A 23,793-nucleotide genomic window follows, 5' to 3' on the forward strand; every position below is an offset into this window, starting at 1 on the left:
CTACAATGATGAGATGAACCACAACATTCTTGTGAAATGGTTTGAAGACACAATACTTCAAAACTTGACGAAAACTATAACTGCCATGGATAACATGCCACAGCATTTGGTCATACAATACAAGATCCCCAAAAATGCAGTGAAGTAAAACTACATTATTTGTGGGCTAGAGAAAAATGATACGGTTTGACAGTAGCTTGACACAGGCAGAATCATTAGAACTTAGTCCACAACTCAAGTCCAAGAACCCAGTTCACAGAGTTAAGGAAAAAGATTGCAGGCATAAAGTGCTCAGGCTGCCTTCATACCATTGCCACTTCCACACAACATAACCGACTAACAGTAATGTTAGACACCACACTGCTGCAGAAAATAAAAAATTTACATTGACCACAGTGGAAAGACTTTTGAAAGTTGCAGTTGAAAAAGTGACACCAGAAGACTGGGAAAGGAGTTATAAAGGAAACATGCAACAATGGAAGAGTATTACAACAGTGCGTAGAGGACTTGATAATATCTGTCACTATGAGCCAAGACACTGATAGTTCAACGGACTGACTCTCAATTAACCTGTCTCTTCCCATTATCTGATTAGTGTGTAGTATATAGTGAACTTTAATGAACATCTTACTTCGATTAAATCTGGTGTTTTTGACTTTATTTCAAACAATTTCTCTTTCCTGTTGCGAGACTAATGAATACTGTTCAGACAGCTAAAATCATCTCCTTATGTTAAGTTACACCTTATATATCGCCTTAAGTAAGTTAGACTGTATATTAAATATATTTCATTTTGTGTAGACATGAAGATATTTCATGTGTGTAATATTTTCAAGATACATAATGATGATAAGGAAACTTTTCTGCATGTGAAAGTTTCTCCCGTTTCAATAGCTAACACAATGCCAGCCCAAATTAAATTTAAGAGAAGATTTCTGATGAGTTGAGAGATACCACATAAATTTCTAGATTTGTTGCTGAGCAAGATATTTTAGTAATCAATGACAGGAAAGTATTGTGAGAGCACAAGTTTTTGATATATGACAAGTTTGAAGCTGTTTACCAATGAGGAAAATTTAGTCTGTTTCAAAAAAATTAATGTTACTCTTTTCCAGATTAAACTTAAGAATAGATTAAAATTAAGAACAGACTTTTGGAATGCTGCGAGAGAAGTAGTCTACATTGTACATGAATTTGAAATTTTTTACTTGATTTTTGTGGCAGATAGAGGCTTTAAAGTGATTCTCTATCACTGTGGAGAGTGATGCACTGTGGCAGCTGCCTGCAGGCTACTTGGCACAACAATGCCACAACTTTGGAGCCTAAACATCAAGTGACAACTACTTTAAACCAGACTATAGGTCTGAGTCATGCCTGCTGGGTGTTAAACCACAATAATCGCTTTCTTTACATATGCAATCAGTGTTTTACTAGAGCTGCTAAACAGCAGAAGCCATCAACAGTCTAGAAACTTAGCGAGGACAACAAAGGGCCAGGGAGCCTATGGAACAGTTTTGTTCTACATAGTTATCCTCCTGTCTGCTACTTAAGAATAAAGCAGTATTTACAGCAAAACAAATTGTCCAAGTTTAAGTCACATTTTACTCAAAAAGTGTCAATTTATAATGTTAAACTGATGATGATGTAAATATAAAGGAAATACAATTTATCACATACAGCTAAAAACACAATTTCTGTAACAAAAAGGCAAAATAAAAATAACTGCAAAACAAAAGTATATTAAGCATTTCTTCAATACTTTGTAGAAGTTGTATAAAGTATGTGTGTGTGTGTGTGTGTGTGTGTGTGTGTGTGTGTGTGTGTGTGTGTGTGTGTGTGGTGTGGGGGGGGGGGGGGGGGGGGGCAGGGGGACATGCGAAGAGAAGTTGTCTGCTCCCATTCTCTTACACCTTCATTTAGGTTTCTGTAGCTAATAATTTGACCAGTAATCCTACTATTTACAATCATTCATGTAATGTACCAAAACTACTGAACCATTGTTGATGCTGAATTTAAAGTTTCATGTACATTTATGACAAATAGATTCAGATACTTTTCCTAAACTATCAACATCAGTAATGACACATGAAATCAGTAAAGCAACAGTTTGCATTGTCAATGCATATCCCAAAATACCTCTTCATTTCAGCAAAAAATGTCAGCACAAAGAACTGTCCAATAATTACATGCATTTTTGATTAAATTATATAAATATCAGGTGTAGGTGGGGATGGTTTTAGAAATGAGTAGTATATTGAAAGATTACTTTCACTATTACTTTCCCAGGTAAGAGTGAGGTACAGAACAGTTACAAGTTTGAAATACTGCCCACAGAAATATGACTGGCAATTGACAGAATTGCAACATGCAAATATGTCCAGTCAAACACACACTAATTACCTGCATGCTGGAATACATTAACTTCTGAGTAACTTTCAGCTGCCAAAGTAAGTTTTTTAATACATTTCTGCCCAAAATTTATGACGACGATGATTGGTTTGGGGGAAGCTCAAATGCACTGTCATCAGTGCTCATACAGAGTCCCAATTTTTACACAGCTCAGTGTTTGTACACAGTCCAATCTAGCCACTGTCACAAATTATGATGACAATGAAATGATGAGGACAACACAAACACCCAGTCCCCGGGCAGAGAAAATGCCCAACCCAGCTGGGAATCGAACCCGGGACCCCGCGACCATCCACAAATTATGATTCCAGATGGTGGTTACTAATTCCCTTTCCTCTTCTACCACATTGTAGCATCTGTGTTGGTTGGTTGAATAGCTGCAGCTATGGCTGAGGTCTCTGTCATCTCTTCTCTTAAGAGAATGAAGTAACTTTACAATTATCATTGCTACCTAGCACATCATTCCAGAGTGGATCTTCTGCCTCAGGTGTCTAACTTCATAGAGGGACAGCAGGGAAGCTAGAGACCAATGGAAGTCAGCATCTGGCAATGAATCTATTCAGAAATGGACAAACTGACGAGGAAGCCCTGAGACATGTTTCCTAATGTATCACTCACAATAAAGCAGCTGCTAGATGAGCAGCAGACTTGCTGTAGGGTAAGTCCAAAGAAAAAAGTTAACACAAATAATAATGTCTTCAGCAAGAGCGCAAAATGAATTAATACCAAACATCATATTGGAGAAGCTAGCCATGTATCAAGAATGTGATAACAAATATATGACAATAGAGCTTACAATGCTACATGTCTATCTGCAGCACCAGTACTCACAGTGCAAATATAATGGCAGCACAGATGCAGTCATTCTAAACTTGCACGTGCTATGTTCCTACTTTATAAGCTTAGGAATAATGTCAGCCAAAACTTACTGCTGCATTCATATTTTGCTTATATCCACTCCCATCTTTCATATGGTATTCTGCTCTGGGGAAATTCTCCCAATTCAGTATCAATTTTCAGATGGAAAAAAAAAGCTCTTCGATGTATAGTGGGTTTATCTCCTAGGGATACATGCAGGGAACATTTCAAAAAACTTAACATCATGACAGTTCCTGGTTTGTACATCTATTACTGCTTATTACACGTAAAAGAAAACATAGCTCAATATCCCCTTAGGTCATCTGTCCGCACCCATAATACAAGACGAAACCATACAATTCATCTGCCATACTCTAGATTGTCCAAGATACATAACAGTTATAAATATGTAGGCCTCGGACTGTTTAATATGCTCCCTAAAATTGTACAAACAGTATCTAAAAATAAATTTAAGACAACATTGGGTCAATGGCTCAAAGGTAAAGCATTTTACTCAGTTGATGAATATAAAGATTGTAATATGGCAGATTTGCTGTTTTAACATAGAGAAAGGTACCTCTGCCTGTAGTAGGACCTAAATTTGGAAAAACAATATCTGACATATAGGCATAATAGACCTAATTCGAGTGCTCTACATTTGTATCAATATATTAGGATAATGACAATGTCTTCAACATGTATATGATAATGACAATGTCATCAACGTGAATACACCCCGCTTAATATAAATTTGTAGAATGTTTTCTTTTTTATTGTAAAATTAACAATATATAAAATTCCAAATGTGTGCTATTGTACTACACTAACATTCATATGATTTATATATACATTGTTATGAGAATATAACCATCTTTATACTGTAATTGACCTTATTGACAAAGCCCATTGTATAAGAAAATACTGAACGGCTAATAAAGATTCTTATTCATAGTTCCAGCGCACTTCGTAATTGTAAACATCATGAGCATCTCATGGATGATTAACACAAGGCTGCTCCCAAGGTAATGAAAAGCAACACTTGCCACAAAATGGCAGTAAGTGCTGCATGATGAATCTCACGATGTAGACATCCTTAATAACTGAAACGGAATGGTGTGGACAGCTGCTCTCCAGACTGTTTTAAGATTATGTCAACGAATTCCAGCAATATACAAAAAGGTCCTTGTAGGTAATATAATGGAAGTTGAAAGTGTAACCATTCTCCCTGCTACAGTTGACTGGGGTGGCAGAGTTCTTGCCTTTAAGGTGGGTGGCCCAAATTAGCATGGTTTCCCAAAACGTGGTATACTGTGTGTGCCTCTACAACCACATGGCCTCAAAAATGATTCGAAAACACAGCCAGGGGACCAACCTAGATTTTGCCTTCTCAAGCATTTTCTGTATTAAATTAGGAATGCCAAAATTAACCTGCCCCTCCAACCATCGTCCTCTACTTAGGCAATACCTCAGTAGTGTCTGCAGACCTGGGAAAATTAGCTTAGTAGTATTAATTGAGTAATTATGATTGACAACTTATTAATTAATTGACCTACCTGTCTGTTTGGCATCAATTTCTTCTGAATTTTATTGAGAGTTTGAATCTGTGATCAGAATTAAAGGATTAATTTCATTTCTCTCTCTCTCTCTCTCTCTCTCTCTCTCTCTTTTCCTTTGTCATGGGGACTGGTCTGGACAGACACTGTGGCCTCACCATGCACATTTTGACAAAGTCACTGCATTACAACACATTTGCCCAAAAACACTATTACTTGTGTCTTGTGTCACTGAGACTGAATCTACTGTATTATCTTTGTTTTCACTGCTTAAAAATGTAGTTACGTATCATTGAATTTGAACATTATGTCAGACTGGACTTCAGAAAACTTCTCCTGTCCGGTAATATTTTTCCTTCTTTTGCTACTGATTCAGTCTGCCATGATGTTAATATAGACTGAACAGTAACAATTTAACCACATTTACCTAGATTAATCTGAATGTAATCCATTATTGATCTTACACAAAGTAAGTTTAATAATCTTCATAACCTCATCTCAATCACTTAACATTCCACACACATTGTGGGGCCAAGTGTCAACTTCAAATCAAAGGATCTTGATGGGAAGGGGAGGGGGGTGTTCAATCCATAGTCTGTCCTGATGTTTCTTTCAGTTATCCATTCTTTCACTACCTTCACCTTGTTCATTGGTGTGAAAAGCATGAAGCTGCACCGTAGTTTGGAGCTAACATTAAACTGAAGATTCCCCTATAACCGGCTGAGGAAGCCAGATGAAATGTTATAGCAATCTACTCTTTCCGTGTTGTTATCCCATCCTGGACTTTTTATGTTATCAGTTGCATTACCTACCCCAAAATAAATAACAGTAGCAAAATATTTTTTAATTAATTTTATTCAGTAGCCTTTGGTTTCTTACCTATATCTGAGTGAATGTGGGTTTTCGAAAGTAAAATGTCATTTATAATGGCTCTGTTGTATCCCAAACCTGACTGTTTGGAGACACCACCAACTGTTCATTGCTCCACCACTGTCCCAAAATTGTATGTTCTGTTAAACATTTATCAATAATTGTATATGGGAAGATGGGACCTGCATCTACAGATAAGTGAGCCAAAGATTAGTAAACATCAATTGTAACAAACTTCCCAGTTTTGATTTTGTAAGATCTCGCCACTAAGCCATTATACCTCTAATTATTTCCACACCACCTCTAACAGTCTGTGTGTTAACTAACGCTTTATCATAGCACCAACAGCAGTGAGCAGAATAATAATTCACATCAGTTAATAAAGCTTACCTAGTTCTCAACAGGCTGGCCATCGTGAACATTACATGGTACACAAGAAAGAATGATCAGCAACTACCATACAATTAAGCATTCAAATTAAGTATTATATTCAATGAAACAGTAAAAGTTTCATGATAAATACTAACTTTGAGCGTGATCTTGACTTTGACCGGGACTTTGATTTTGATCGTGATCTTGACTTTGAACGAGATGGCGATTTGTAACGACCAACAGACTTCGATTTAGAATGACTCCTTGAACGACTACCACGGCTCCTGGATCTGTAACAAAGGAATTACAAACTTTAACAAACATTTGCAAATACTACATTCACAATTAACAGTTTCAGTATTATGCACTGGCAGGACATGTTGTACAGAAAGAATTGTGTGTCTCATAGCTCGTGTTACAAAACTTGAACAGCATGAGCTCAGGTATGGTATGGCATAAATGCTGATTTATGAGTTTGCTGTGATGGTACACTTGCACAATCTCAAAATGTTAAAACATACTGGTACAAACTGAGACCAGTGTTACTAAGTTCTGCATCAGGTTTAGAGTGCCACTGCTGTGGCAAAACACATCAGAGATGTTTCAAAAGTATTAATTTTACGGCTAAGGACACAGATGCCTAAATGATCACAGAAGACTTCAATTAAAAACTATTTTTGTACTTTAAAAACATTCCACTTAAATAGGAAAATTCCAGAAGAGCATGCTATATTCTTAAAATGATGTTAGGACCAGAACAGCTTCTTACACGTAACATCATATATTCAGTTAAAAAAGTCACAGCATTATTTCCTGTGTGATGCCAATGAGGCCACCATTAACTTTCCTGACTTGAATATAATGGGTCAGGCAAAAAATGAAACAAAAGTTTCTCGAATACCTCATTAGGCAGGGTTAGCACAATTTTCTTGAAGTTTGTGAGGAACAAGTCTATTGGCTGCTCATATTGTGCGTGTGTGTCAATAAATCTGTCCCTTCAGCTATGTGGACATCTGGTGGTACTGTTTAGAGAATACTCACAGGTGATACAGGAACTGAATCAAGTATAGCAAAGCAAATGTTGAGCTGTTTCTTTCCAGAGGAAAATCCACACACACCATCCTGGTTCAATTCTCGCACCACGATAGAGATTAGTGTCTGTGGTGTGGAGAAACATCTGAAAGCACTAAATTATAAAGTTACAAGGTGTGATGGAATCCCTACAACATTCTATATAGAATTTAGGTCTTTCTTAATAACCCTTTTAATCATAACATACTACAGATCCCTCGAACAACAAGTGTGCCAAGCACTTTGAAGACTGCACATATTCACATCTGTCTTCTTTAGCAGAAGTGATCCACATAACCACTGTCCAATAAATTTCACACTGATCTGTTTTAGACTCTCAGAACATACCCTAAGTTCAAATGTAATGACATATCTAACAGAATGGCTTCCTCCACACAACCAATGTTGATTCGGTAAATGTCTCTAAAGTGAAACTCAATCCACACTTTTCTCATATGATATCATGAAAGCAAGGATCAAGGCAAGCAGGCAGATGGGTATTTCTCCACAACCGAAAAGCATTAGGCTACCACGCAAGCATTTTAATGGAAGTGTGATTATGTGAACTATCAAACTAAATTTGTTAGTGGACTGAGGATTTATTGGTAAGGAGCATGCTATCCAGGATGTAGAGTCATCAATAGATGAGAGACCTTCAGATGTGTACCATGGTAGTGTACTGAGACCTTTCTAGATATTAATGACCTCGCAGACGATTATAAACCTCAGACACTTCACTTCACTGATGATGCAGTCATCTTTAACAAAGTACTGTAAAAAAAAAAAAAAAAAAAAAGAAAAAAGAAAAAAAAAAGAAAAAAAAAAGAAAGACAGAGAGAGAGAGAGAGAGAAGCTTCACAAATAGTCAGTCAATATCTATAAGATTTCAAAGTGGTGCACGGATTGGCGACTTGCCTTAAATGTTCAAAGTGTAAAATCATGTACTTTATGACTTCAGTAGAAATAAGGGACAACTGTAACCAATCAACTCTTCCAAATAACCAGGTAACAGTTTGTATGGATATGAGGAGCAATGATCACATTGCCTTCGTAGTAGGTAAAGCAGGTGGTAGACTTCAGTTCACTGGTACTACACTGGGAAAATTTAATCTGCCTATAAATGAGATAGCTAACAAAACACTCCTATGTTCCATCTCATGCTACTTACATATGTGGAACCCATATGAAACCAAAAAAAAGGGGGAATAATGAATGTATAGAACTTAGGATAGCACAAATGGTCACAGGTTTATGATGCAAAAAGACGGACAAAGATACCCAACTCTGGCTGTCTTTTTGTATCATAATTCAATAAGAGTTGCTGTGCCATTACATCCTGCATGCTGGAAGTATATGGTCACAGGTTTGATCAAACAATGGGACTGTGTCACAGAGATGCTAAAGAACCTGAACTGGTACATGAATGAAAATGCTAACCAGCCTATGAACATCTACCTCACATTTCAAGGACCATCTTTACAGAAGGAATCTAAGAACATACTACAGTCCTGTATCACTCCTGTAAGGACCACAAAGACCAGATTAAACTAACTACAGCATGCAAATACACATTTATGCAATCTTTCTTTCTGTGCTCAATAGGAAAGTCAAATGCAAAGAACCCCTAATAAGTGATAAAACATTGAGTACCCTGCGCTATGCACATCCCAGTAGTTTGTGGAGTGCAAGTGTACATATTTAGCTCTTACACAGCAAATACCTTTCTCCAATATACAAAATTGCAAATTAAATGAACTTTTGTTTGCGACTCCATATAGGTTGCAGTACAGCCATCATCAGATCATATCATTTGGGTTTCAATGGACATACCAAAAAAATTTCAAATATTTTATGAATTTTAGTGATTCTGAGTAGCAAACTACGAAAGAAAGTTGTAATGGCAAAAACATATGCCTGCAGTGAAACATTTGTAGCTCAAATTAACAGGAAGAGGGAAGTTATGCATTTCAGGTGATTTACTACTTAAACGAAACAAAGAAAATTTCCTTCAATTAGATTTACTAAAGAATGATTAGCAATACAGTAAGATGATTCACATTTGCTTCAATGGTTAATTTCTGGACGACCCCAATATTGTCACTTTGATTAACCCAAGCCAATTGCCTTTCAGGATTTTGAAAGCCATGTAACACCATTACCGTACTCCCCAAGTTTCATGTGATACAGCTGTCATTGGAAACATCCACAATATTCATGCCTTCAGAATACCATATTCACCCAAGTAGAGACTGCTCACTTTATTAAGGAACTATTAAGCGCAGCATATTACTATGGGACTGACCTACAACTGTACGCTTAGGCTGTGGCAAGTTAAAACTTGCCAACATACTGGCAATGGTACAAGGTCTGACGAACTGATACAGTAAACCTGTGTGTGTGTGTGTGTGTGTGTGTGTGTGTGTGTGTGTGTGTGTGTGTGTGTGTGTGTGTGTGTGTGGGGGGGGGGGGGGGGGAGGGGGGGGGGGGCGTACCAGATATGTTCCGTAAGCAGTGGTTGCTGTCTAATCAGAACTGATTTTGCCCCTGTTCATTCACATGTTCAAAATATTTATACAGGTTGTTGGCTGTGAAGCTGCGCAACATCAGTTCTGCCTCCCTGCAAAATGCAAAAGATGTATTGGCCAACTGCTCACTGTCTATCACTGAATTTACTAGTTTTGATGAATATTACCACCGAGTAAGAACACAGTTCAAAATCAAAAAACAAGATGCACACAAAGAAGACAATTCCTCTGCAATGAGAGTAATCTCCCTGTTGAGTTAAGGCAGTAATGGGCCAATTTAAAATGTTATTTACTTACCTAGAACGAGTCCTGCTGCGACGACGTGATCTGGAGCGAGAAGGAGACCTAGACCGCGAACTAGACGAACGGGACCGTCTGCCTCTACTCGAATGTGTATCTTCAATTAGACGGATACGACGGCCATTAAGTTCTGTGTCATCTAACTTTTGAAGTGCATTCCTCATGTCAGAATATGACGCAAACTCTACCACCCTGCAAAATAATCCAACATTACATGCTGCAACTTATTTTTAAATTAACTCATGTAAACATTTTGTCACTCCAATTTGTACATACCCTTCATTTCGACGCTGTTTGTGAGCATCAGCGTATGTAACTTCTCCAGCCTGTCTCATAAAATCCTTCAGATCCTGTAATAGATAATGTGAACTAAGTAGTAAGAATCCAAGTGTTACCAGAATACACAGTAAACAATCCTTCAAATATACAGCAGTAAATAATGTGCTAAACCAAAACATGAGGTACTGGAATGAAGTTCGAATTTCAGGGGAGACAATTGTGTATGGATTCCGAGGAGTGAGATTAAGTACCATAGCAGCAGTAGTATGGCCAATTGTGTTCAGTAACCTTCTGCACACATTATCAAACACTGTAAAACATTTATGAAATACTTCACTTTTAAAGTGAATGGTGGTCTATGCCCTGTTACTCACATTCCATTCCACATCTGTCAATTGCCTTAAATTCCAGGCATTGTACATACAAAACATGAATACCTATTAATCCCACTGAACTATTATGCATCCACTCTTCTGTATACTCTTGAGTAAGAGCCCATCAATGATCAAAAATAAATAAAAAATAAAAAAATACACAGCTTGAGATAGAAGTGAATATTTGTTTGTTTTATGTCCTTCCTCCTACTCCAAACATTAAGTGAAGGTTTAAGATATTTTAAGTGCAAGCAACAGGAAACTATAATAGTGCCGGCACATATGTTTATCACTTCACCTGTATTCAATGTCCTGTTGTTGAACAGTCCTATATTTCTTACAGCACATTTGGGGATTTGATTTCTCCCTTCATGAAAGATAATCCTCTAATTAAACCACCACCACAACCACTACCACTTAATTTAAATTTCCACTTATTACAAGCTTTATACCCTCCTTAATGCAGCTAATACAGTAACTACACTCCCAAAAACGCACTTCATATATGGTCTGAATAAACAGCGAAAATTTTAAATCCAGCTGTGTGAGCACAGGTTAGCCCTGACAAAATTTCATTTTAACGTCTTTGGTTTAAAACATTAAAATTATCATACCTGCCAGCTTATTCTGCTAGAAAGATTTTCCACAATCAAGCGATACTCAGTTCTTGTTGGTGGTCCATACCTAGAAGTAAAAGCAACCCTGTGCATGCAATGATTCAAGGAAGTACATAATATTTAAAAAGATACAACAATTAATATTTTACATATATACTGGAAGTCCCCTCATTTTTACAAATACTGAAACTACATCTCGTGAAAACTAAAACTGTAATACTATGTGGACACTTTAACATGGCAGTTTCATGTGAAGGTGTTTTTAATTATGGTTGGACAAGACAGAGGTTGCACCGGAACTATCACATTTACTGCAGTGTTCACCTAAGCAACCAACTGCACAGTAGCCATTACCAAATGCTTTAAGCACTCTGCTTTGATTAGGCCTGCTTGTTTTTGTTATCTTAAAAAGAGAGAAATGAGTAATCCTGTTCCATAATGGGTATCAGTATGACTCAACACTAGAAAGAACTGGTGATCCCTTTGACCATGTCAGTTGTGCATTCGCAGAAGCACAAATCGAAGGTGTACACTGCTAGCCCTATGGTAGTGAGATGGATCTTGTTCCCCTGCACCTCTCCACTCCCCATGGACATTAGATTTTCTCACCTGTTTACAATCATGGCTGACTTCCATGTTATAGTGTCCACATCACATTTTTCATATTAATTAATGATGCCTATAGAATGCTATGAAACGGAACACAGGGTTGGGGTGTATTCTCCAGGAAGTGGCTAAAAGACAATTCAACAATACACTGTATTGTAGAAAGTAAAGAAGCTTAGGATTTAAAATCCTGACAATGAGATGATTGCAGACTGAGCATAGGCTCATATTATCTCAGTATTAGTCAAGGATATTGGCCATGTCGTCTTCTAATGAACCATCCAGCTTTAGCCTTCAAGGATTTAGGGAAACCATGAAAAACCTAAATGTGGATGGCTGGATAGTGATCTGAACTGCAAACCTCCCAATTACCATGTACTAATACTGTACCAAAAGCTGTTATTTTGATATTGTTTTATTAGGCCACCAGTTTCAACATCCAATCGCATCTTCTGCGTGCAAAAGACAAGGCACTAACATATTGAATCTGGTTCCATAAAAACCCGAACTTTACAAGGAAGTGTGCTCTTCACACATACTTGTTAAGTTCAGGTATCTACAGAACCAGATATGAATGTTGGTGCCTTGTCTTACACATGCCCGAGTGCTGCTTGGTGTTGTTCACGAGACAGGCCTGAAGACAACATGACTGGAACATTGAAACTGTCTGCCTAATAAAACAATATCAAAATAACGACTAATTGTACACTATTATTAAATTTCATCAACCAGCCACTGTCTCACATTATTAAGCCCAAAATGGAGTTACATTTTCCCTAATACAAGTCCAGTGTCTTGCCCCTGCACCATTCACATCACCACAATAATGAAACATATTACAGTGTTGACACAGCTTATCATACATTGCACTAAATAATTTAAAAAAAAAGACTGTTTTTCATAAACAGAGTGCTCCCACTGAGCCAAACCCTGTAATGTTTCTAGATAATTTCACTTCAATTTTTAGTTCACATGTCACCACATGGAGACCAACAGACCGAAAGTAAACCAAAATCTTGTTCTACTGAAGAATGATATGGGGCAAAAAGTACCAATGGTACAATTGTCCTTCCTAATTCCAAATCTCCCCATTTTACAACTGTGGTCATTTGACATGGGGTATGTTGAAAGAATTAAAAAGTTTCTGGCTCATTTTGTAGCATAGACTCTGAATTTTGCAATAGGCCCTCCACAAAGTGCTAGATATATATATATATCCCAGCAAAAAAATTTTATCTTTTTGTTATTGTACTCAGTCCTCACCTACTGACGAACTGGTTTTAGAAGTTTTGGTTCCTAACTTCCTCCCTCTATTCTTACTAGGAACTGCTGGTTATGTCTTGGATTTGGTCAATTCTGTTGTTACCATGAATACAGTAAACCTTACACCTTCTCTGAGTTACACATACTAAAACCTTTCATGTGAACAATTTGCATTTTCAGTGTTTAATTGTGACAACACAGCAGAAAAGGTACGGTTATCAAACAACTTGAGACCTCTTCATCTGTGCAATTAGCTCCTGTGTTAACACCCCTATATCAACTGTACTGTTAAAGAAACATTTGTTTAAACACACACACACACACACACACACACACACACACACACACACACACACACACACACACACACACACACCTCCCTTATGTAAGACGGCAACATTTTATCCATTACACCAAATATGTTATTCTCTTGCACTCAATCCTTAAATTTCATTCTTTATTGGCTTACAAAACATAGCAATATATTGAAATAAAATCAGTTCAAAATACACCACCTAATGGAATGAGCTGAATGATGATTTGTGACAATGTAAATGAACCCAAAAATAACAAACAGTATCTGTATTAATATGAAAAGAATAAACATACCTGTCATGATAATAGACATCCATATCCCTGAAACAAATGAAGTCATAAGCTCAGTGACTTCCACAAACAAGACACTCCCTCATGCCTTATTTTATGTAACCGAAAACCCTCAATTACTACATTATATACTACAGAGATCATTATCTTAGTTTTCACACTGTTATAATTAGTACTGAACAGCACAAACTCAGATTCCAAACATGTTTAATGACCTCAAAATTTTTTAGGAAATGTAAAGGCATAAAAAGGAGTGCCTTGCCCTCTCACTTTGCATAAATCTGCAGCTATTTAACACCTGTCAATACAATAACAAATGTTCGATTCCATGAATTCATGCTTTCAGTCTGCTTATTCTGTGGGAGTATTAACTATAAATTTATGATAAGTAAGTATCTGTAATTAATGATGGCCTATGAAAGGTAAATGCTTATTCCTTTGAAATAATGAAAGGGGTGCTACTCACCAGTTATCTTTTTACAAAACAAAAGTCACCATGGTGGGTGAGGAAAAACTGTGACAGTAATATCAATGAAACGACACCCTAACCGCTTACTTGGCCCGATCGCGGCTCCGCCTTCGCGGGGGAGGGCCTCGACTTCTACTCCAATCTCGCCACATGTCACTCCCGCGCGGTGTACCACGCGCTTTCTCTACAGAGACTCTGCAACAACAAGCAATAATATCGGCTTACTTGTCCATCCACGATGAACGCCGACGTGTGTAGCCTCCCATTCCACCACCATAGAGACGAGGTTCTCCTCTTGCTGTACCACGGGCGTGCTCAACAATCACCCTGAAATCAAAAGAGTTGTCACTTCACCGTGGGCCAGTGGGCCACATCCACAGGGCACCAGACATCAACGCATCAGGCTAAGAGGCTAAAAAACCTGTTAAGAAAAGCAGGAACACAGACAAAAACATAAAATCATCACAACTCATTACATTCACAATCTGAAAAGAATGTTAGTTCTTCAATTTCTTAACTAAATTATACATTCAGATAAAAGAAATGCTTACCTTTCTCCAAGTAATTCCTTTCCATTCAATTCGTACACAGCATCATCAGCATCACGGTAATCATCAAATTCCTGGAACATAGAAGAAATAACTCACTATAGCCAAATAACTATCAGATTACAGAATTTCTGGAGAAAATAAACATTGGGAGTAATTTTTCTAGTCCTCAGAATTGGAAAACAATCATCTTAATTTTTTTTTTCAAGCACACTGCAGTAAAAACTTCTAACAATTATCTGAATTCACACAAGCTATTAAGTACATGTAGTAATGATTCAGTAATAAAATTTCTTGAAATCTGGTAACTACTTTCCCTGCAGTTATCAACACTTTCAGCGAAAGTCTGTTTTCCTCCTTTAAGGAAGGGCAAAGTCTACATTACAAAGTACTCAACAAAATTAAAACCATGTAGCCATATCACAGTGAAGTCCACATTAAATTCCTTGTCTAACAGAAAGCTCACTACATCCACTACAAAATTTGCATCTCTTGAGAATATTTCCACAGTTTAAAATGTACAAAGTAGACAGTTGAGCCACTATTACAATACGTGCTGACAACTGGAGCAATAAGTGTACTGAAATCTTCACAACCCTCAACAGTTTTGTCTTCTGACTAAATGACAAAAATGGGAATGACAATTACCGAGAAAACACTATTCCACTATAATGCTGTTGATATATAACAAATTAACTTTTTCAATACAAAAATTTGAATCAGATCCATGAATCAGACATCTATAATAAAACACAGTTATGATCTGACAATGGCAAACTGCTACAGAAATATCTGACAAAATGAACACAAATTCTTGACCTCTACAAAAATTCAGAATTCTTGGAAATGTTTCCAGTAAATTCAACCTACACCAAGTATGACTATCAATTAATACTTACACAAAATCCATAGCCATTCTTGAGGAGAATTTCACGAATTCGACCATAACCTTTGAAAAATCGTTCGAGGTCCTTCTGCCTGACACCATATGGAAGTCCTCCGACATATACCCTTGTGCCTACCATGCTGCAATAAAACGGAATTCAAATTTAAATCACACTTACCACAAACGCAAATCCATTCTTCATTGCGATTTCCTTGATTCTACCATATTTCCGGAAGAACTTCTCAAGGTCGTGTTCTCGAACGCGGTATGTTAATCCTCCAATGAAAACTCTGGTTCCCATTCTTAAACGAAACAAGAGACCTGTCACATCAATGTCCAAAAACCAAGAACTTTCCTACAAGTCCAAGTGAAAATCGTGGGCCATTCCACGTCAGATGCAATACAACAAAGCTTAATAACGATAAGTTAAATCTCACTGAAGGTACTAATTTTGCACAAAAATTGGGAAAGAAATTATGTTCTCTTGCAAGTTAGTATCAAGATAGAACCAACTCCTAGAGCACAAAGATAGTGCAAGGAAATGCACATTCGTTAATTATTATAATACGTCCAAGAAAAATTATTACATCGAACCTATTATTGGCTACCATAAGTAGAAAATAACTGAACAAACTTTAGTGTGGAGGTAGGTTCTCAAAATTTTAATTATGAGTTATGGTTCTTCAGTGATTACACCACATACTCACAGGTACACCCAATTCTTAAACTAAACAATAAAAGCATAGTACGATTCACAGCACTAGGGTAATAACGAAAAAATTTGCATTATCTTTACTGTTTGCTCCACAGTTTGAGAACTGATCCTTGTGCCACCCATCCAATTTATATATGAATGAGTACTGATGCAAAATAATAATTCATAAATTATTATTATTATTATTATTATTATTAACTTTTTCCAGGTCAAAGATCTTCAGAGGATCTCCTGCTTACCTAATATTACAAAAATATATACAAGATTAAATAAAAGTATTCAAGAGTTTAAAATTCTGCAATTTTAAAAACTGCACAAATATGAGCTTGCTGCTTTGACATTATAAATGACAAAACCTTGCATTCACTGAGCATGGAATGGCCCAATATTTTCCAATTAAATAAAGATGCAATTAAATGTGACAATTTTATCTTTTATTTTTGAACAGCAGTTCACAGATTTTCTGTTCCAAGTGTGTGTGTATATTTAAAGCAAAACATAAGAATTTATAATTACACTAACAAAAGAATTCATCTTGTATACAAAGCTTTCCTTTAAGTAGTACCAGAATGTAACTATCAGCAAGCAGCTTATTCTAGTATGTATACAAGATATATATTAGAAAATAAGAACAATCTTCAATTTAAATAATTAACTGAATCTTTCCAATATAACTGGGAGGGTAGTTACACCAACATTTTGTAGTGAAACTCATCTCTGCTTTGTAAATTAAGATGAAAGGACAGAAAGGCACTTATAATACAGCTGAGTTATATTTTATACAACTCCAGTCATCTGACAACTTGCAAAAACTGAAGTAACGATTGCCATGTTCAAGATACTGCGCCAAAATTAACTTAAGACCACTAAATTGAGCAAATGTAAAAGGTTCTAATTTGATGACAGTTTTAACAATTATAAATATGACTACTTTAGTAATTATCAAACTAATCAAATATTAATCCATAAAATTTTATATAATATTCTATGGTAACTGCACTGTTGCAAGGGGAAAAAAAACAACACAAACACAAACATACACACCTCAAGTCATATCCAAACTGTGGCAAATATAAACCAGGACAGCTCCAGATAGAAGGAGGGATGGAGGGAGGGGGGAGAGACTGAATTTCAAATTTTGATGCTCGTTAACTAAATGGCCAGCACAACAAGTTATAAGAAGAAGTCACAAATACACTTAGGAAATAGCAGCAGAAATTACTTTCCCCATTATGGTAAAATTGAAATAATGATGTTTAGTGTGTGAAACACAAGAAACTAAATGGTTAAAATAAAAAAGCATTTGGAAATTAATTTCAGACATGAAACAAGAAAAAAAAAAAAAAAATCAAAATTTTCACATGTACCAATAACATGTGAAAATAAGATCATATGCTAATTTTAAACTGATGCTCACCTAAGCAGGTATGGCCCCCAGAGCAAATTTACACTGAATTTACTAAGCAGATAAATTTCAGGGTGGCTCAAAAGAATGGGAAATTCTGTGAAGCGTTATAGCAATGCAGTGAGATACGTGGTGCCAAATGGCAGAGAATGCTGCTTGCTCTATCTTGCAAACAGTAAACATGGAGCAATGGAACATTGTGCCCCATCCCTCTGCAGTGAAAAGCCTTTTACAAGTATCGAAGTCTGGACACTGCACACTGAGAATTTCAGTGTTATTTCAACACTGGACGACATGGTCACATTCCCTCGATGCATGTAATCTACATTTTGAAGCACTGAAGAAACAATTGCAGTGAGACCCCAACCTGCTCATATGGTGGGCAATATCCAGACTGTGCAAACTGCTTTGGTAACAAGCCCAAAGTGCTCCGTTCAACATCACACAGGGTCTCTACAGTTGCATCGTTTGAGTGTTCAACATATACTGAAAGTGGTTTTAAAGTCCCCTCTGTACCAGCTGCCGATCATTCAGCAACTTCAACCTAACAAAGTGCTAATGCACAGACAATATGCCGAACACATGCTAGCAAAAGTGCACAATCACTACAATTTCATTAACAACATGTTGATGTCAGATGAAGCTCACTTCCACCTCAGTGGCTTTGTCAATGGACAGAATTTTCAGTATTGGTCTCAGTAAAATCCGTGTCAGCTACATGAGCATATATTGTCCAGCAGCAAGGTTACTGCACTGTGCGAGGGTACCACAAAGAACTTAAAGCAAGAATACGAGATTAAACCTCTAGGATTCCTATTGAAATATTAGGTCAAACCATGCATAATGTTTCTATCAGGCTTATAGAAACTAGCTGAGCTCTATGGACTAAATTCTCCAATTACAAAATCCAAATTGAAAGAATGAAAATTTTTAAAAAAGTAGACTCTGCAATTCACGAGGAAGTGCCTGGCAAAGGGTTCACAAACCACTTTCAGACCATTTCTCTTCTGTTACATTCTCTAATAGTACGCGAGAATAAATGAATGCTTACGTCTATCCATATAAGCTCTGATTTATTTTATCACAATTATCATTTCTCCCTAAACAGGTGGGCACCAGTGAAATATTTTCACATTTGGGAGAAAAATCACTCCAAGAAACGCAAAATGCCTTTGTTACAATTATTGCCACTCCAATTCATATCAATGGCACTCTTCCCACGCTTTCACGATAATACAAAACAAGCTGCCCTTCTTTGAAATTTTTCGATGCCCTTTGTCAATCCTATCTGATGCGGATCCCCCAGAGCATAACACAACAAAAGAGGAAGGATTGGTGTAGTGCAGGCAGCCTCTTTAGCAGACATGTTGCATTTTCGAAGTGTTCTGCAAATAAATCACAGCCTATGGTTCAATTCCCGCACACCATTATCTATGTAATGTTTAAATTTAAACTCATTCATAACTGTAATCCCCAAATTATTTAGTTGAATTCACAGCCTTTAGATTTGTGTGATTTATTGTATAATGGAAATGTAGCAGATTACTTTTAGCACTTATGTGGATGACTTCGCTCTTCATTATTTAAGAGTCGAAATTTTCACACCATTCGGATATCTCATTTACATTTCTGGCAAATGGTTTTGACCATCTGATGACTTTACAGGACGGTAAATGGCAGCACGATCTGCAACCAATCTAAGAGGGCTGTTCTGTCTCCTAAATCACTTATATAGGTCAGTAACAGAGCCTGCAACACTTCGAAGGTGAACACTAGATAGCGCTTTTTTTACTCTTCAACTTCCTGTCAATTACTACAAATTATAACCTTTTTTACAGGAAATCTCGATTCCAGTCACAACTGAGATGATACTCCCTAGGCACGTAGTTTGATTAGAAATTGCATGTGTGGAGAGAGATCAAACACCTTCCAGAAATCCAGAAACATGGAATCAATCTGAGATTCTCTGTTGTTAGCATTCATTACTTCAAGAGAATAAATAGCTGTGTTTCACTAGAACATTACTTTCTGAATCTGTGCTATCAGCCAATAGATCACTTTCCTTGAGGCAATCTGTGTTATGGGTCTGTAACAGATTATTCTATTCCCTTTCTGGAGTATTGGCATGACCGGTTCAAATTTCTAGTCTTTACGTATAGTTTTTCCAACAAGCAAGTCGTCATATTTGACTGCCAAGAATGGAGCTATTGCATCATACTCTTAAAGGGACTTTACTGATGTACAATCTGGACCAGAAGACTTTCTTTTATTAAGTGATTTGCGCTGCTTAGCAACATAGAGGATATCAACTATGTTGCTCATGTCTGCAGCTGCTTTTGATTCACACACTGGAATATTTATTTCATCTTCTTTGTTGAAGAGATTTTGGGAAACCAAGTTGAGAAATTCTGTTTTTGTGGCACTGTCATCAGTAACGTTTCCACTGCCATCACAAAGTGAAGGTAGCAATGTGTTCGGCCACTCCTGTACTTTTAGTATGACCCAGAATCTTTCTCGATTTTCAACTAAATTTCAAGACAGTTTTTTTTTTTTTTTTTTTTTTGTGTGTGCAAGTATTTAAGCACTTATACTGAAGTAGATGATGAATTTTGACCTCTTGTAAATCACTACCAATCCTGGTGATTTTGCATTCTTATAAATTTGGCATGCTTTTTTCGTTGCTTCAGCAACAGCGATCTGACCTGTTTTGTGTACTACGGAGGATCAATACCATTTTCAATTAATTCAGTATAAATATCTCAACTGCCGTTGATACTCTTTCTCTGAATTTCAGCCACAGATGGCCTACACTTTCACAGTTAGTTAGGGAGGAGTGGAGACTCTTAGGAGGGGCACCAATTATGTTTCATTTTTAAATAAAGATATTCTAGGTTTATTTTTGGTGTATTTGGATGTTGTTGTATCAATCACACTACAGCAACATTGTTGTCACTAATCCCTGTGTCCATCACGATGCTACCTATTTGCTCAGGATTATTTGCAGCTAAGACAAAGTGTGTTTTTCTGACCACTGATACTTCAACGTGGCTCCATTCACTGATTGCTCAAAATAATCTTCTGAGGAAGCACTTAGTACAATTCTGGACAATGTTTTCTGCCTACCACCAACTTTAAAAATGTATTTTCACCAGCATGTCGACAGTAGATTAAAGGCCTCAAAAACTACAATTGTTTGAGTGGTATACCTAAATGAAATGAGAAGTCTTCTTTGAATTGTTCAACGTATTTTCCCAGAGACCCTGGACTGCCCAGTCCACGCATCACAGCCTCCTGTACCCATGAACGTGTCCCATTTGTAAGAGACCCCAGACATTTACACAGAACACACCAACCTATGGCGCAAGTCAAGGAGTCTGCCACCTACACAGTTTCACAACTGTGTGAGTCTCTGACTCAGACCCTTCACTCGGCTCTGTCCAATATTGGTCCTGTTGACAACACTACAGATGGTGAGTTCTGCCTTCATCTCACAAGCAAGACTAGCTGCCTTTACTGCTTTAGAGAGCCACCACAAACCAGATAATTTCTTCAGATTCAAAGTGACACATTAGTACCAGCAAGAGCAACCAACTGAAGCTGGGTGCACTCTGTGCATCAAGTAAGGTTGTTTCCGTATCTGAGGTGTGTTCACAGACAAATGTGAGGGCTTATGTTATGTGACACCATCAATAATATCAATGTTTTGTGAAGTGGCTACTGTCATAGAACCTGACCCTTGACAGTAGATTTCAACAGGGGTGGTTCTAATTTAACCAAAAGATTCGGTTTTTACAACTCATTTTTAAAAATGAAAAGCAAACTATATTCAATTATGAAAATTTAATCAACATATGAAAGTTACACAATTAACCTTACACAAATTAAGAAGAACCAGCATATTTATTGAAGGTCACTATCTACTGTCCCAAGAATTCATTTTGATGATACTGGGTTTTAAACTTTCTTGCAACATAAGAAACATAGCTAACAAACATTTACACTTCCAGAAAAAACTAACTTTATCTAAAATCTTAAGGATTTTGATATAAAATTTACTGCTTTTTGGAAGCATGCAAATGTATAGATCATTAATTTTTTCAGTCTTTTCTCTCCTAAATCATTTCATAATTTTGACTGAACAAGCCTGTAGGTGCAGACAATTCTCTCAATGTAGGAAGTGCTGACGGGGCAAAAAAAATGCTCATTAAGTAATTGTGAGACTGGGTTAGTGTTTTGAAGGAAAAAACATACGGATTTAAATTTAATTATTTAATCATCAATACAAAAAATTCAATAAAACACTTTTACCCCTGATTGAAGTAGACAAATTTTCATTGTGATATGCCCAGTTCCAGACTAACAGTACTGATCCAAATATAAATTTTGTATTGAAAGGTGCTAATAATCCAAATCCAAACCGCTGAGGTTAAGACAAAAGAAGCTTAACTGTACTAATATGCATTCCATCATGCATGTCTCAATGATTACATCACTCTGGTCATATACAGCACTCATAAAAATAAAATTAATTTAATTATTGCAATATTTTAATCTTCCTGTCCCACCAGTTAAGCCCACCTCTCTAATCAAATATGAACACCTACAACAAATTCATATGAAAGAGGGGATACAAAAGTCAATTTGTGATACACCATTATGTTGGGCACATATCCGTTGTTAACATTACACATGAAATTTTAACAATTAATAACATGGGCATCGGTTTTTCTACAGCTACTGCCGAAAAGTGAAACATTATTGCTACTCATCAATAAAAATCACTAAGTTTGGTCAGGAGGGATGCTTCATTTACTTCAACACCACCTACTTCGTTGCGTTTTAAAGTCTGTAGTTTTGCTACTGTTCTGGTGGGTTTTCTTCTAAGCTTAAGCTTTCAAAAATAGGCACACAGTAACTGACATCCACATGAAATGCAGTTCTATGGTACGTTAATTGCGACTTACGTACAAGAATAAGAGGGCGACTGGAATTAAAACATATTTTACCCACTAATCTCTAAATGAACTACAACAAATGAAAAATGCCAACATAATTCTATGTCGAATTGTTTACCCTTTGTGGTCTGTGTAACCGGTAGCTTGCTGGAAAGACTTTTCTCTCCTGTTAGCGTTACAGCTCTAAATTAAACGTGGGAATAATCACGCACGGCTGTTAATGAAATGATATTTGAATGTTTGCTTCAAACATAATGGCAAAATGTCTTCACTTGTTTTATTTATTTTATACCTTAATGACGAGAGTTCAAGCTTTCGAAAGTGAGGCTTATTTACTTTGGAATAAAACTATGAAACCCAGAACGACCTCACTTTACATATAGCACAATTTAAAAAGAAAATTCATTAAATGTTTTTGCAAACTAAAAATACACTCTCCCCATAACTTTATGGAGAACTTAAAAGATAAATTTGCCTCCAAACAAATCTTAGCATCAATCTTCTAACGCCAAAATTGAGCCCATTCAATAGGCCGAATGCACTTACTTCAGAGTTAGCCTGCAATCTTCAATCAATATGTTGGAACTTGCAGACCAAGGGAACAAATCAATTACCTTTACAAACTAATAAGTTTTAAGTCTATTGTATTCTATAACTCCAATCACTACACACAAATGGCTCGTCGAAAAAGCTTCATCCAAACGTCGGGGATACCAACACTGACTGCACGAACATTCGATCAAAGTTCTTAACTTCCGTTTCAAGATGAAATCCCCCTCCACAGTTTCTACTAAAGATTTGAAAGACTTCGGCAGCTATCCAAGGGCGCACAGACTAATAAGATAGTACAACGAAACCTAACTGGTCCTAATCAACTTTAGAAATTTGGTATAATGAGCCATCATATTTTAAATTAAGTAAGTTATCATATAGGGTACTGAGTAAATGGCAACGTTGCGTAGAAGTGGCAAACCGGCAATTGCTAGTTGCTAGTTCTGAAGATTCAATATGGCTACCACCGGCATTTGTAGTTGTTTTTCATGGTTATTGTTACTTCATAAGCGAATATGCACTGCTGTGAATGGAAACGATATAAAATTAACTCTATAAAT

The 23,793-nt window shown here is 36.7% G+C and overlaps 1 protein-coding gene across 6 annotated transcripts in view; it reads right to left on the reverse strand.

The window, feature by feature from the left end:
- LOC126185195 (serine-arginine protein 55-like) overlaps positions 1-23,399 on the reverse strand; it is a 35,796-nt gene extending 12,397 nt beyond the window's left edge. The window contains exons 1-9 of one of the 6 annotated variants that reach the window (XM_049928066.1): positions 23,228-23,399; positions 15,620-15,746; positions 14,724-14,794; positions 14,260-14,367; positions 13,707-13,733; positions 11,226-11,295; positions 10,235-10,308; positions 9,956-10,150; positions 6,218-6,352 (exon numbers count right to left, since the gene is read on the reverse strand). In XM_049928066.1, coding sequence (XP_049784023.1) covers positions 6,218-6,352; positions 9,956-10,150; positions 10,235-10,308; positions 11,226-11,295; positions 13,707-13,733; positions 14,260-14,367; positions 14,724-14,794; positions 15,620-15,745 — 806 coding nt within the window. In that variant the 5' untranslated portion in view covers position 15,746; positions 23,228-23,399. Of the gene's footprint in view, positions 1-6,217; positions 6,353-9,955; positions 10,151-10,234; positions 10,309-11,225; positions 11,296-13,706; positions 13,734-14,259; positions 14,368-14,397; positions 14,500-14,723; positions 14,795-15,619; positions 15,747-15,784; positions 15,909-23,227 lie in introns of all 6 variants that reach the window. The other 5 variants (XM_049928068.1, XM_049928067.1, XM_049928069.1 and 2 more) reach the window with 5 other exon arrangements.
- Between the last annotated feature and the right edge of the window lie 394 nt (positions 23,400-23,793).

Source organism: Schistocerca cancellata, chromosome 4 (assembly GCF_023864275.1).
Source record: "Schistocerca cancellata isolate TAMUIC-IGC-003103 chromosome 4, iqSchCanc2.1, whole genome shotgun sequence".
NCBI classification, from domain to species: domain Eukaryota; kingdom Metazoa; phylum Arthropoda; class Insecta; order Orthoptera; family Acrididae; genus Schistocerca; species Schistocerca cancellata.